The 16,467-nt window shown below is 36.7% G+C and overlaps 1 protein-coding gene across 1 annotated transcript in view; it reads right to left on the bottom strand.

Moving 5' to 3' along the window:
- Nucleotides 1-7,281, bottom strand: part of LOC149238539 (pescadillo-like protein) — a 152,335-nt gene extending 145,054 nt beyond the window's left edge. The window contains exons 1-4 of the mRNA XM_089373082.1: nucleotides 7,094-7,281; nucleotides 6,956-7,018; nucleotides 6,759-6,844; nucleotides 6,537-6,665 (exon numbers count right to left, since the gene is read on the bottom strand). Of these exons, the coding sequence (XP_089229208.1) occupies nucleotides 6,537-6,665; nucleotides 6,759-6,844; nucleotides 6,956-6,979 (239 nt within the window). The 5' untranslated portion in view covers nucleotides 6,980-7,018; nucleotides 7,094-7,281. The remainder of the gene's footprint in view (nucleotides 1-6,536; nucleotides 6,666-6,758; nucleotides 6,845-6,955; nucleotides 7,019-7,093) is intronic.
- Between the last annotated feature and the right edge of the window lie 9,186 nt (nucleotides 7,282-16,467).

Below are 16,467 nucleotides of genomic sequence, written 5' to 3'. Positions count from 1 at the left end.
GTATGGAAGACCCTTTTGGGCATATTGTATCTTGTAAAAAAAATTATTATATGGTCAAAAAATTCATAGAGACCCTCCAAGACATTGTCAAACAAGCAGCAACAAGTCAACCTCATGAAGGGCTATTCGACCACCTTGTGAAGCCTATATATAAGAGACTTTGACTTCACTTGAAGAGCACTCACATATCACACAAGATATTCGATCAAGGAAGAGAAAGAGACCAAAAAGTGCGAAGAAGAGGAGGACTAGAAGAGGAAGAAGGAAGCGAAGTTTTTGGACTGTCTTTGGGCTATTTTCCTTCACACGTGCGAGAGAATTAGGGCACCTATTGCAGCAGCTAGATTGAATTGCAGACTTGCTAAAAAAGAAGTCTAGTTAGGGCATACTTTGTAAGTAGAGCTCCACAGAAGAAAGAAACAAGTCAAGCGAAGGAAAGAAAAGGAAGAAATCACCATCTTTGTCACTCGTGCAAGATCTAGGGTTTCTGTAGTAATTGAAGTTGCAGAAGAAATTGTTGGGGTCGAAGTTGCTGGGCAAGCTGTTGGGGTCAAAGTTGATAAAGAAATTGTTGGAAAGAAAGCTCATCAAGGAGAAAGTTGACTTGGTCTTGGAGGGGTCTTTGACAAGGGTCTTAGATCTTGGAATTCGTCATTTGAAGTTTTGTAAGAAGAGGAGTTCTTGCGGGTTTTCCTCTCAAGAGGAGAGGCTTTGGCCCTGGTTTATAGCCTACATCTTGTGTCCTCTTGTGTTATTGTTCTTCATTGTTTTGGTAGTTGTTTGATGATAGAAAACACAATAATAATCAAATTGAAGTAGAAGATAAACAAGTTAAGTAAAAGTACATCAAAAGCAATTATCAAAGTAAGAGAAATCACCTAATTTAGTTGCCCTTAGATTTCTCAACATGGTATCAGAGCTAAGGTAACTACAACAAGAGGGAGAGGCAACTTGAAGATCACATCATTGAAGAAGGATACATAAGGGCCAAACTCAAGGAAATCATTAAGGAGGATTAAGAAGCACCAAGGAGGAGTACTCATCTCAAGGATCACATCATCACAAGGAGAAGAAGACCTCAAAGACCCTACCTCCACTCAAAGAAAGAAGTACTACGCTTTTGAAGCATTTTTGAAGTCTATATATTCTACATTTTTACATCCAATGAAAGCAAGAAGAAGCATTGTCATCATCATCAAAGAAATCAAGGTGATCTCCCTCTCTTAGAAGAAAGGATCACATCTCAAACATCCTTGAAGAAGATCATCAAGAAAGCAACAAGTTGAATATATAATCATTGAAGGAGCACATTCACTTGACAAGTAAGTATTTTTATATTTATGTTTGAATCTGCTATTAAAATGACTTCATTCTGCAAGGACAGCAACAAACTGGTTGGGTCATTAAACTTCCTTGCATGGAAGAAGAGGATAGATTTGATCCTCGTAGAGAATGAAGTTATTAGACATGTTAAGGGTTCAATCTCCAAGCCATCACAAGAGGAAACTCAAGCACTATCAAAGCACATGAAAGGGAAAATAAGGGCTCAAAGGATCCTCATAGAATCAATCAAAGATTCCCTCGTCCCTTGTGTAGCAAAGTTGGAGAAATAGAAAGAATCTATGATAAGCTGGTAGAATTTTTTTCCATAAGCACAGCAGGAGAAGTTATATCATTGAAAACCGAACTATACAAAATGAAGGTATCAAAGGAAGAAGGGATAGCCTCATACCTTATAAGGGTGTCACAAATAAGAGATCAACTACAAGCATTAGGAGAAATAATGTCCGATAAAGAAATGCCCATCGTTGTGCTCAATGCACTACCTGATGAATGGGGCAACTTTGTATTAAGTATCTAGGGAAAGAAGGAAGCTACTCCATTCAGTGAACTTTGGTCATTATGTAAGATTGAAGAAACTAGGTTGAAGGCAAAGAGCGATGTTGGATCAAACGAACAAGTTCAAGCATATGTTGCCATGGCTAGGAGAAAAGGAAAGTTTGGAAAGTTTGATTCTCAGAAAAAGAAGAAGATTGATATGTCAAAGATACAATGCTATGAGTGTAATGAATATGGGCACTACAAAATGAATTGTCCTAAACTCAAGAAGGACAACAAGAAGAGAAAGGAAAGAAATGAAGCCCATATCACCGAAGAAGTAGAAGAACCTAAAAAGAAGAAATCAAAGAAGGAGGAAGTGAAAGATCTCTACTATGACTAAGATAATCTCCTTAGATCTTTTCAGTTATAGATGAGAATAGAAAGCATCACAAGTATGATAGGATGCATTATAGCAAGATATGACATCATCATAGAAGCATGGAAGGATAGCTTAAGTAAGAAGTCTACATGGTTATCGCAGTCACCATGATAGAAATGGCATCTCCATTGGAAGCATATAAGGACAACCGAAGTAGCAGTATATATGGTTGGAGGGAAGACATCTATCAAGATAGAAGATAAAGAAAGGTCATCATACACCATTATTATTAGAAAGGAGCATTTGCAGAATGAGGATCATCAAGATCCTCCACTTGAATCTTTATGAGCAGGTTCAGGTTCACCTCTACTTGGAAGAAGCAAGTGTCTCGTTGATTGTTTACATTTCACCTTGTGTGGAATCCATTGTTTAGAAAAATGATGGTCTGATGACAAAGGAATGCAGCATGTTCAATGAGTTGAAGTACTTTCATCTTCAAGCAAGGAAAGGAAGCTGCTAGAAGGAAGTCTAGATGATCAAAAGAAGGAAAAGGTATATATATATTTGATAGAGTCATGTCATCATATAGTTGCAGATAACATGGTTGAATTGCTTTATCTCATGAGCATGATCAAAGAAGAAGGATCTCTTCCATTAGAATGATGCATGAAGGCATGTAGACAATGTGCCTTGAACTCTTCTACATATTGATAAGATGAAATCAACATAATATGACCTCATATGGAAGATGAGGTGGTCGACAATCATGGTTTCTATGTTGAAAGAACCATGTAAAGAAGATCCCGGGGAAAGCAATATGTGAAGAAAGGAAGAAGAGTTAGAGAAAGAAGCAACTATTGTGATCAACATCCAATAACTAGAAGAATTAGCTATGACATCTCCTTGGAAAAGGTATGAAAACCCTGATAAAGTCTGAAAAAGAAGGAGACTCTTGATATTGAATGTCTCGGAGATGGATTCATATATGTGCAGGATGTTGATGTTGCACGAAGTTGGTGTCATGATGAAAGGCCATCATAAAAAGGTAACTTTGATTTGATGTTCATTTTGATTTTTGAAAACATTTCGTTGGGTTGTTACAAGGCTACCGAAAGAAGGTTGTAGAAGTCACCTACAAATAATACTCATGTGATTGGATGGAAGATCCTGAAAGAAACATGACTTGGAAGAAAAGCGAAATGTGGACTAAAAGATCACTTTCCAATGAAGAAAAAGATGACATGACTATTGGTTCAACAATATTGTTTGTTGAAGGGAAAGTGATGGAGAAGATGGTCGATGCCCTACGATAAAGTGATGATGAAAAAGGCTCCATGATGAAGAAGTTAAAGTTCATGACATGGAAAGAGGAGCCCTACAAGCAATTGATTGTACCATGATCTCCACCAAAGAGCAATTAGTTGTTGTTGGAAACAAGTCCCTGGTTGGGAGGGAGTTTGGGCAAGTCCCTTGTTAAAAGGGAGTTTGGGTATATTTCCTTTTATTGGAATGAGTTGATCCTCCCTGGTTGAGAGGGAGAGATAAACACATCATTCTTGTCTTCATGTTTGAAGAAAGCATGGAGGATTGGGTAAGCATCTGGTTTCTGATACTCTTTGAGGATGTGGTAGGGCATCCAATAGGTAAGAGTAGTCGAAGAGGAAATTCCTTGAGGATGTGTTATTCCACGACAAGAATTGTCCTAGAAGGACATACCTTGTGAACATCTGGGTGGGGCATGTAGCTTAAGAGACATTGTGCTATGATCTTGTGGAGAGATAGAGTTGTTAGTCAAGGCCTTGCTATGTAACAATGTTGGTTGGTATGATGAGATGCAATGAGATAAGCAAAAATAATAGCTTATGAGATGGCTTCCCACTCTGACTCTTCTTCTAAGAATTCCTCAGTATGAGAATGTCGAAGTACCATATATGGATTATGAATACCTCCCCAGTTAAGAGGGAGTGTTGAAATATGTAACTAGGTTTGGTCTTCATAATGACATATGTAATCATGATTTTATGTATTTGATGTAAAGAGGAAAAGAAATTTATCATTGTCATTCTTAATGCATGGGTTTCATGCTCAAGGTAAATTTATTTATAGTTCATGCACCCATTGAGTGCTTCTAGGGCTTGTCATTGAGTCAACAAGTCAATTGAATCATTGTCATGTATGGAAGACCCTTTTGGGCATGTTGTATCTTGTAAAGAAAATTATTGTATAGTCAAAAATGTCACAAAGACCCTACAAGACCTTGTCAAACAAGCAGCAACAAGTTGGCCTACATGAAAGAGCAAGTCAGCCTCATGAAGGGCTATTCGACCACCTTGTGAAGCCTATATATAAGAGACTTCGACTTCACTTGAAAAGCACTCACATATCGCACAAGATATTCAATCAAGGAAAAGAAAGAGACCAAAAAGTGCGAAGAAGAGGAGGACTATAAGAGGAAGAAGGAAGCGAAGGTGACTACCTTTGGGCTATTTTCCTTCACATGTACGAGAGAATTAGGGCACCTATTGCAGTAGCTAGACTGAGTTACAAACTTGCTAAAAGAAGTTGAGTTAGGGCATACTTTGTAAGCCAATCTCCACAGAAGAAAGAACCAAGTCAAGCGAAGGAAAGGAAAGGAAGAAATCACCATCTTCGTCACTCGTGCAAGAGCTAGGGTTTCTGCAGTCATCAAAGTTGCAAAATAAATTGTTGGGGTCGAAGTTGCTAGAGAAATTGCTGGAAAGAAAGCTCATCAAGGAGAAAATTTGACTTGGTCTTGGAGGGGTCTTTGACAAGGGTCTTAGGTCTTGGAATTCGTCATTTGAAGTTCTATAAGAAGAGAAGAGTTCTTGCGGGTTTTCCTCTGAAGTGAAGAGGTTTTGAACATGGCTTATAGCCTATATCTTGTTTCCTCTTGTGTTATTGTTCTTCATTGTTTTGGTAGTTGTTTGATGATAGAAAACACAATAATAATCAAATTGAAGTAGAAGATAATCAAGTCAAGTAAAAGGACATCACAAGCAGTTATCTAAGTAAGAGAAATCACCTAATTTAGCTACCCCTGGATTTCTCAACATCCTCTGGGATCAACTGAGCTCAACATGGGAACTCGTATAAACTGCAATTTCCATATATTAATTAAATATTGGATTACTCTTGAATTTTCGTCAAGTGATGTTCAATGTTTCAATGCTCTCAATGTCAAAACAACTCAACGCACAATAAGTCATACATGTCACTTTCACCATATGGACTTCACCAATGACTCAACTAATGATACATATCATGGGATGAGAAAAACATGCGAGATATATAGCAGAGAGTTGCAATGACCTCCTTTATTCAGTTACCAATCTTAATTCTCTTCTTCAAGTTATTTGAATTTTCTCTTACACACCTCCCATAGCACTTATCCACATAAGACAATTGTGGATAAAGTCATATGGCTATGGAAAGGGAGGCATTGCTTCACCATAAATTATATACAACCTTTTCAAGAAAAGAAAGCATTAATCACCTTGGATTTATTAATTGAGGATTGAAGGCTGTAGGAAAAAGATAGCGTATACGATGGCTGAAGATCTTCAATATTTGGTCCTTTTAAACATCTACACTTCCTTGTCTTCTTGTTGGAGTGTCAATTTATATATCTTAGCTGGATTCTTAGTTATGCTTTCCTTCCTTTTAGCTTCTTATTTCCAGCACCAATATAGGAGTTGATTTTGCAGTCCCGCATTATATTTACAATGGGTTTTGTACTTGTTAGTCCCACTGACCTACTTTTCTGGTCATTCGTTGGGCATTAATGAAATTATCTTATCTTATAAATGGATAATATACATGACTAACAAGACCCTATTCAGCTGCCAAAACTGTGCATGAGAGGTTCTCACGACTTATGGCAACATACCAGAAAGCAAACCATGAGGCCAAATGTTATGAGTAAACAATCCGCTGAAATATTCCGGTGTGCTTCATTTCCAACCAGGCATGCATCCTACGTGTTAGGGTTCTTTTACTAATTTTCCAGTGGAACAGGACCAGCGGGTTAGGACCGGTTTTCGTCCAAGGCATTGGGGAACTGGAATAACTGAGATTCTGCTTGTTGTAAGAGGTATCATGATGATTTCGGTAATTCTATACACAAATAAGGGGGACCTCCATTCTTTGGAAATAATCGTAAACTAAGAGGGAAAAGACCAGAATATATTCCCAGGAGGAAAGCGCGTTTCAACTCTGAGGCTAACGTACTTTAAATCAATGGCAACTCTGAATATTGCATAGAATCTACCTCACAAACGTCAGAATGGACCAGAAAGAACAATTGAATGACACTGACCTGCTTTTATCGAGCAAAGGGTCGTGGGCAAGAAACGAAATATCTTTGAGATGATAGTAGGTCTTGTTATTTCCTTCAAGCTTTTTCTTTGGCTCTCGTGGAAAAATCCCCTTCAGGATGCAGAGTCGCCTGCAGGGACACCCATCAGTCTCTTGCCTACAAATTACACCCCAAAAAACTAAAGAACAGAATGGTCATTGGGCGAGCACGAAGCAATTATACCGAAACTCTGGCAATTTGAGCTGAAGAAGGGTCAGCGCCTTGTTCCTTGTTATGTATTTGGCAGCATTGCCTTCTTTCTTCTTACCCTGCAAGTAGCTCAGATCAAATCAGAAATAAAGTGTTTTCAAGTGATATTTATTAAAAACCAGAAGAATCTTAAGCCCAATCCATCTAGAAGATAAGTTAAGCTCATTTACCGGTGGGCGAAAATGTTTCGGCATTCTTTCTGAATCTGCACAGGATTGTGCACTTACTAATACCTGCAAACAGTTTGACGACAGTAGTTAAGCATTGTTGTACATGGCTGTGAACGCATGCGAGTGCTCAAGACTTACCTCGTCGGGAGATGGGAACTTCCCTCGTCCTCGTTCCTCTACACAGAGTCCTTCGGTGGCTCTGAAGGCCTTTTATGAGGACTCTCTGAAATCCAAAATTTACATTTGTTATTTGGAGCGCAGCGAAGATGCCAAAAGAACACCCTAAGGTTTTACGCTTGACCCGTGAACACAAACCCTAAATTTGATTTTGGTGCGTCACAATTTCATGATAGCTTATTTCCAAATTTTACTTTCTAAATTTATTTACATATATTTTAAGTTGTAGTGTGGAACAGATATATTTTTTAAGTTGTAATGTGGAATAGATATATTTGCGTGAGTCCTTAAGATGGACCTTAATAAGGCCTTTCACAAAGTTAACCCGACTTTTTTTTCGATTAGTTCTGCTTCAAATCGGTTTATGTGTAATTTCTTCTTAAAAAAAATTAACATTGGTTTTCCAACCAGCAACTTTTCTAGCTTAAGGGGACTTAGTCCCTCAAGGAGACTGAGAGAAGGATGTTCAAGTATCTTTCTTACTATTTATGTTATTTATGTTGATGATGTAAGGTTTGAGTTTATGGTTGTTGAAAGAAAAGCAAAAAGGGAACCTTAAGGGCATTAAAATCACGGGTAACTAATTCATCATTTACTTATTGTTTGTGGATGATGTTTTGTTGATGGGAGTAGGATATGTTACGGAATGGAAGGCCTTCCACAAGGTCAATAACATTTTTTGTGAGGCTTTTGGAATGGAGATTAGTGCCCAAAAATCATCTTTTTTTCACAATGCAACTAGTGAGGAGCTTCTCTCACCCATTCAGTTTATTTTGCCTTATCAGATCATTGTCATGGAATTTGTTTTCAAGTATCTTGGTTATCTTAAAGATGATTGAAAGTGGCTCCTCATAAAAATTGAACAGAAAATCAGTCTATGGTGTTACAAATGGTTATCTTTGGGAGGAAAAATGATCCTTGTTAAATTGGTGTTGGAAAACATCTTGGTTTTCTTGCTTGCAATTACCAAAATTCCAAAATCAATTTTAAATAACATCAGACAGAGAATCTACAGCTTTCTATGAACTAGAAAAAGGAGTAAAGAAGGGATGCATCTTGTGAGTTGGGCCTCCATTGCCAAACCAAAATATTTGGAGGATGGGGTTTCAAGAATCTTATTTGGTTTGGAAAAGCATTATCCCTTAAAAAAATGTAGAGAGGGTTGTTTAATGGAGGTCTTTGGAGTCGATTTATTAAAGAAAAGTATATAAAGAAACAAACGGTGGAGGATTGGCTTAGAGAAAATGCAAAAAAGAATGATAACAGGGGTTCCATTTGTTGATAAGTGTAGCAATAAAGTCTCAATTTGACTTAGCCTTGGTTAAATTGAGAAATTTTGAAATTTCCACATTAGCAGACAACTTGGAGGCAGTTAATTGAAGTGACATGGCTCTTGTCACTCAGTTAGCTCAGTAAATTCGAGTTAAGGGCTTGGAGTTCAATTTGCGTGTCTTGATTGCTAATTTGTAGCAATCCAGTTCAATTATTTCCAGTTTTTTTTAGTTAAACTAGTTCTGACTGTTGATAGAACTAGTTGGAGGTCAGTTGTGTAGTGGGACATCAGTCTAACTCAGAGATCATCGAATTAACTGATCAATCAACCAAAAATAGCTCATGCGCACAAGGAATTCGAATTGCTCAGTTGTGGTGGAGATTCCAAGGTAGTGTAACATCGATTGTAGACTAGTCTTGAGTGTATAGATGTTGCATGCAATCAATGATCAATCCTTAGGAATTGCACAATCAATTTGGAGGAAATTCCTAAAAAATAGGGGCCAATTTCCTTAAGGTTTGCACAAGGAAATAGGAGCTTAGGTGGAGCCAGAAATTGACTAAGTCTGGATCAGAGCTTTTCATTGAGTAGAGAAAATAGTTATTCACTTGCAGGTTGAGCTCAGAGTAAGCAAGCAATTGTAATACATTCTCTATTCATCTTATTAATGCAAGCAGGCTTAAGAGGTTTTTATCAGTTGGTTTCCCCTAGATAAATTTGTGTACTTGTGTATGTGATTGATGCATGTTTGTGAATGTTGTTCTAAATTGTGAATTAATTTCCACAAAGCAATAGAGTAGAATTGTGTCTCTTGATTTAGGTTAAATTTCTTGAGTAGTTGCAATTCTATCACCATATTTCTACACCATTGTCTCGAAGGCTCTTATGGATTCCTTTCCCTTCCTTTACAAATAGTTGGTCTAGAAGGTTGGAGATGGTAAAAAAGTGATATTAGGAAAGGACCATTTTATAAGAGGGAACTGTGTATATAACTTCTTGGTAGACGTACTTTATAATATGAATTCCAAAGGTTTTACCTATCTAAATTATGTATCTTCTAAAGGAAAATGGTTAACATCTTCAGATTTAGAGCTAGAAGAACAATTGGTTGAAAAGTGGAATTGTTTCATTAAATAGATGAATTTAAATTGGATCTTCCTGAATGATTCAAAGGACAAGCTAGTATGGAGTTAGGACAATACTATGGGTAAGGTAAAAGCAAACTTGGCATATGAAGCAATTGCCCACTCTATGGTGGACCAGGATACCAATGAGTGGACTAAAAATATTTGGAAATGGAAGATACCAAACAAACTTAATTGTTTTACTTAGCTAGTGATTCATAACAAAATTTTGACATCGAAAAACTTGCAGAAAAGAGGATTTGTTGGTCCTAATCAATGATGTATTTGTAGGAACTAGGATGAACCGGCTGACCACATTTTCATTGGTTGTCAATTATCCAAGAAAATATGGCAGATGGTTCTAAAGGTTTTGAACATTAGTGATCATCTTGTTCAAACCTCCTTTATGGATTTACTTCAATACTGGGTTGAAAAATTTAAACAACATCTTTCTCTTCTTATCTTCGTGGTCTCGGGAATGTGGCTTTTGAGGAACAAGATAATCCTCAAAAATGCAAACTTGAATATTTTGCATCTCTTTACCAGGATTGTTTCTCATTACAAGCAATTCTCCCAGTTACATTTAAGGACAAATTTGAGGAAAGTTCAATTCCCCTGCTTGCTACAGGAATATCCAATTGGTTCTTCGATGGTGCAACACAAGGAAATTTTTGTGGAGGAGGAGGCATGATCAAAATGGAAATAGATAAAGCCATACACTTTAGAGTTGATTTAGGAATAGGTACAAATACTCAAGCATAATTAATTTCATTTTGGGTTCTTATGTTCCTAGATTCATCAAAGAACATAAAAATAATAAAAAAATTGGGGGATTCCAAGTGTGTGATCGACTAGTTGGCCGGAAAAAGAACAATTAGAATTTCTCAACCTTGTAGTATGGAAGAGGAAAATTGAAGAGAAGAAAAAGGATTTACGAGTAATTAGTTTCCAACATGTCTATAGGGAATACAATGCAATTACTAACAACTTTTCCCAAAAAAGCTCTCAAAATGGAAGTTGGTTTTATATATTATGAAGAGCTCAACGGAACAACCTTACAAAACTCTCACTTAATTCCCCTAGACTGATGGAAATATACTTTCAGATAGCAATCAATTTTGCAGTTCATATCTCTACACCCTTAATCCAACTAATGGAAAAAGTTTTCAGCTATATGAGATCCAATGTTACATCATTGTTTTTGTAACACCCTCCTCCACATTTACCTAAGTTAACCGATCCGCGGGGGTAAACATGTGATGAGAGACTACTACAAACTAATTCAACTCCTCATGTACAGTTAGGGAAGTGGAACTAACACAACACAACCAATTTGACCTTTTGCACGTCACAGAACCTATAGGAACCAACTAACCCTTCTAGGTGATCAACCCCTAAGACAACTTGACACTTCTCTACCCTAGAGCCGCAGTCGCTCCCATGAAATGACCATGCATGCGACTAGGGCCCTCCAGTCACTCTCACAACATGGTCATGCAAGCGGGTAGGGTTTTTTCAACTAGTTATGAACCTGTGACCCCGGATTTTGTGCCACCTTTTCAGGGCCAAGACTCAGACCACTACCCAAAACTCCATGAAACCTTCAAGAATGAAAATTAACATCGAGACAACGATACAAATGCAAATATTTGAACAAAGACTTGACTGGACCCCTACTAGCCATGACATACATTTTGTCAAACATGTCACGAATATGTAATCTACAGGTCATAACAACATATCTGAGCATAGGGGTCTCATACTTATCTGAGAATCACTAAGAAGCATTGATGCCTTGTCACATTAGTTGCATTATCATATATTAGGTCATATATTCACTGTTCATTCATTTACAAATCAAAACATCATGAAAGCCATACATCATTGTTGTCATAAAACATACTCATAACCAACATATAAACAACAGAAATAATAGAGATACATCAGCCATAAATGTCTCATATGAACTAGTACATTTGCTCATAAAATACCAAGGGAAGGAACTCTTATTAATGGATGCAAAAGCCAACCGGGTATGGGACTTCCACGAACCACCCAACCATAGATTGGTTGAACCATAATTTTCTTTCAGTCAATCACCCCCATGCCATATTCCAAGCATGAATGTGGGACTCATAACCAAAATCAACCAGGGCTTCCTAGGGCTACACCACCTCACCCTCGTTAATAGAGCTAGGTTTTACCATAATCCTCACCGGATCATTAGGCCAAAACAAGCATGGATGCCACCGAGTTTCTCCACCTACACCGTGAGGAATTTGCCTGTCTCCTAGTCTCTAGGCTTTACCGCAATCCACATTAGATCAGTAGGCCATAACCGAGACTCCAATATTTGGGCTTTACCACAATCCATACTGGATCACTAGGCCCTGACCAAGACTCCACCCTCCAAGCTTTACCGTATATCCCATCACGAGATTCCTAGGCCTGATGGAGAGCACCCACCTCTAGGCTTTACCATATATCATGCCATTCACTGGTCGAGGATTCTTAGGCCCACCGAGGTAACATAAAATCTAGCTTTACCGCAACTCGCAGTCTGGTTAAGGGGTCACTCACTCAGTTTCAAATCCATCCGACAATCCAGCTCAACAAAAAACATGAGAACCCATCACACCATGGCTATCCGAAAAATGTCAAGGCAAGGTTGAAGAACATTGTCACACCTAAAAAAACCCATGCCCATGATAGCAAGAGAACCAAGAACACGCATGCATAACCATGCAATGCCAAAACTAGTAAGGAAACCACACATGCAAATCAATACTTGTAAATAACCTCGTTGTAGCTGCTTGATCCTGCTCTTCCTTGCTTGGTCTTTGCTTCCTCTTGCCTTCTTTGCTTTCCTTGATCCAATGCTAGAGTGCTCCAAGAAAAATCTAAGTGTCCAAGAGTGCAAGAGAGAGAGAATAGAAAGAGAGCTCCAAAACTAAACTGATAAAATGTACCAACTGGTCCTCATAAGCCTTTTTATTAATGAGGCCTCTATTTTCTTCAATTTTCCATTATTTTCCTTCATTTTCTTCCTCACATGCAACCTGTGACCTTTCACCTTCCTTTTCTCCTAATTTCCTTTATTTTCATAATTAAAATGCCATTTAATGCCTCATGCCTTTCCAAAGCCTTTGTCTTTGCCTTTGCCAATTTACTTAGCCATAATAAACCAAATGAACACCCACATTAGGATGTATTTGCCCAACATTCAGCTTGGAATAAGTGTCCCATGACCGTGGTTATTACTTTGCCTTTATTAACTTTTATTACATGGAATTTTCTCGAGGGTTGTTGCAGTTTTATGTTTTTATTCATTTTCAGCCAATTTCAGTGAATATGTATTCATATCATGGGACAATTCATAAGTCTTTTGACTATTTTTTTCTAGCAGCAAAAGCAACATTTTCATAATTTACCAAACAACAAAAATTCTAAATCTGTTGCCCACAAACCAACCATTTTGTAAGTCTGGAATTTCAGTCTTTGTAAGTTTAAACTATATATATATATTTTTTTCTTATTGAATAACAAAAAGGTTTTTGTATCTCTCTCTATCTATCTATCTCTCTATCTCTCTATCTCTCTATCTATCTATATATATAACATTTTAAGTTACATTAGGTCTCCTTTGAGATAATCCCTTGTTCTCATCCTTGGTCTTTATTTTAGGCTTGCAACTAGAAGCCATGTGCCATATTAATGTGTGGGTACTCTTTTTCGATTAGAGAGGGAATACAAAGCGTTTGAAAGAATAGTAACGAGCCCCTCATTTGACACCAACTCGTGACTTTCTTTAGGAGAATTGTGAAGCTTTGTTGGAGCTAGTTCGATCTGCTAACTCACTCAAGCCTTTGCGAGTGGAAGTGTGGTAGCCCATTGAGTTTGCTCATTTCCAACACCCTTGCACATCAATTTGTGATTAAGTGCGAATAAGAAGGTATTTGTTTTAATTTTTAAAATATCTTTCATATTATCAATATTTTTTTATGTATTAAGGCAACAAAACTATGGTGATCTGGGAATGTTTCTCTCGCTTCTCTTCAAGTATAGAAACTAGCATACTTGGGAGGTAGGAGTGGTTAAATTTTGATTATATGTAAATGTATTGAATGCAAAATTAATAATTCACTTGAAATTATGGTTAAATTTTGATTATGTGTAAATGTATTGAATGCAAAATTAATAATTCATTTAAAATAAGTGTTGAAAGACAACTTAGTGCCTGTCAACCTTGAGGGTTATCTCAATTAGTCGAATCCCTGTTGTTAAGCACCTCTGTTATTGAGAGGTCATAGGTTCAATTCTCTTGACACCTTCAAGGTCAAGCTATGTGTTTAAGTCGATGGGAAGTAATCCTTTCATGTGGATAACCCTGGAACAATATTATGTGGATGTAGCAAGTCACCAATCCCGAGTAACCATAACCCATATAGAAAAATGTAAGAAAACAAAACAAAAAACTTAGTGCTTGCCACTCAAGATAGAAATATGATCCAGAAAAAGTTGCATAAAACAATTAAACTTGCATTATTCAATGTTAAATTAGTAGTGGGATAAGCAATTGAAACATATAGTCTTCTACACAAATATTTAGAAATCATGCATGAATATCACAACAATATCCAAAAATTATGGGATAAAATGTGTGATGCGGTTATCCACATGGCATTATATTGTGCAAAGGCTACAATGGGAATTTTAAGTTATCGAAACAAATATTTGAAAACTAGTTTTTTTAATAATATTGAAAAAAACATGTATTTATTCAAAGTTAAACATTATAAATTGCGTCAAAGGAACTTAGCACAAGTGATAAAGGCATGTGTTTCATGGCCCAGCTACCTGGGTTCAAGGCACTAGAGACATTTTATTAAGTTGGCCCTTATGGCATTTATGAAATTGTTGTTCTATTTGGTAAAATAGTGGCAACCATTTGTACTAAGTTACCGATTTTGTCAAATTAAAATGTTCATGTTCTTGTAAAAAAAGCATTATAAAATGCATTGGTCAATGTTAAACTAAGAGTGGTCAATGGGAAAATTGATTATTAGAGTCATGCCTTGGTAGGGACTAAAAAGGCCAATGTCACTCATGTGACAAAATATGGTCATGTCATCAAATATGGAATTGGGATTTAAGCAAATATCCATTGTGGATATGGCGAGTTGTGTAAACTTTAAATCAAACAAAAAAAAAGACTTAAAGCATTGATTAATAGTTTAAATAGTTATGAAAAGCAATGAAATGTACGTTTGGAAAAATAAACTATGCATAGTCCACTACCAAGGTAATATATTTATAACATATAAAATGCAATGAAAATTTATTTACGTGCCAAATGTATTGCAAAGCAATTTGTTTGTCATGTTGAACCTTGAATTTTTGTATTTTGTATTTTACATTTTGTTGTCCTTTTCGCTTCTACAATACCTGTAATACTCAATATCAATCTAATTGTTTCCTACTGTTCATTTACATTAGATTTTAACAAACAAAATCTTCATAACTATCATATCTTAACTTTTTTTAATAAAATTGATTTTATACATATGTGTTATAAAATTAAATCTTTTTTTTAATGAAACAATTATCATTGTGCACTAAAAGAGAGTTGGAAACAAGGCCATAACCTTTTACATTTTTCAGTATTTTCAGAGGCTTCATTGTTCCATAACATCCATGAGAGTTTTTCCTTGCCTCTGTGGGTTCTCATAACTGCAATTCTACATTGAAATCTACCATAGATTTTACAAAAAACTCCTAAATCAAAACATATTTGCAAACACATTCTTCACATTTGGATATTTGATATGGTCCAGATGGGCCAGCTTCTATTGTTGTGCCTAATTTTTCCTCCGTTGTGATGTATATGCTTACTCCTTGCTCAGTTGGTCCTCGAACCTTTTTACTATATTGTCCTTTGATAGATTCCAAGTATTTCTACTTGATCTCGAACTCACTATTGTGGATGCCTCCATTCCACTGATTCTAAGCTTTAGAATTGAAACCTCTACCTCCATTATTGTCATCTTCTTGTCTAGTTTCCTCTGCAATCATCCACATTCCTTCTCCAATAATTTGAACTTTTCTCCCTTCTCCTGCTATGCCATTTCACTTCTCCTATTTAGACACCAAAAATAGACACCACCACCCTCGACAGGTTCCTTATTGACTAGCGCCAATTCTCATGTTCATACTCATTTGAATGTGCCTATGACACTGCCATTTCCATCCCCTTACAACCCAGTGCTCCTTTTCAAATGATGAACCAATTCCTTATTGTAACTAGAATTGCACTCGTAATTGTCAACTCTTTATATTTAGGCAGGACTCAACTCCAGAAGCAACGTCACCTGTTGGAGGGAAAATTACCATATGTGCCCATATTCAGTCACCAAAAAGGCAATCCATTCTTGTTCAAGAATTAAATTCATGGGCTAATATGAGTTGAGTCACATTTAAAGCATTATGTGAATTTTCAAGGCTCTCGTCGATGCAATCAATGGAGCAAATTTATCATTCTCATTCAGCCTCCACATTTTTCCCTTTCTCCCCCATTTGGCACACTAGCTCTCCCTTCGAATTTTGAAATGATTAACCATGAAATTGTTGTACATATAACCTTCATGTGAAATTAAATTCTTATGCCTACCTTGAAGCGAGCCACAGGCAAGATATGCATCGACTTTGGTGGACACACTAAAAATTATATACGACTTTTCTCTATATTTTGGTGACCAAATTGGCCATCTTTTTTAATCAAATTTTTTTTTAGGATTCTTATGGTAACTGGGTAAATAATGTTTGTGATTGGTCCAGCTCCATTACTACTTGAATCGAGGTCACTTCTTTATTTTCCAACTTGTCTGCTTCTAAGTCAATTATCTATAGACATGATATAAATCTCTCTTCAAATTTCCTCA

This window comes from Pinus tabuliformis, chromosome 8, assembly GCF_031772625.1.
Source record: "Pinus tabuliformis cultivar Carrire ecotype Pingquan chromosome 8, CPIR1, whole genome shotgun sequence".
Lineage (NCBI taxonomy): Eukaryota > Viridiplantae > Streptophyta > Pinopsida > Pinales > Pinaceae > Pinus > Pinus tabuliformis.
This window is presented reverse-complemented; position numbering and strand designations above follow the sequence as displayed.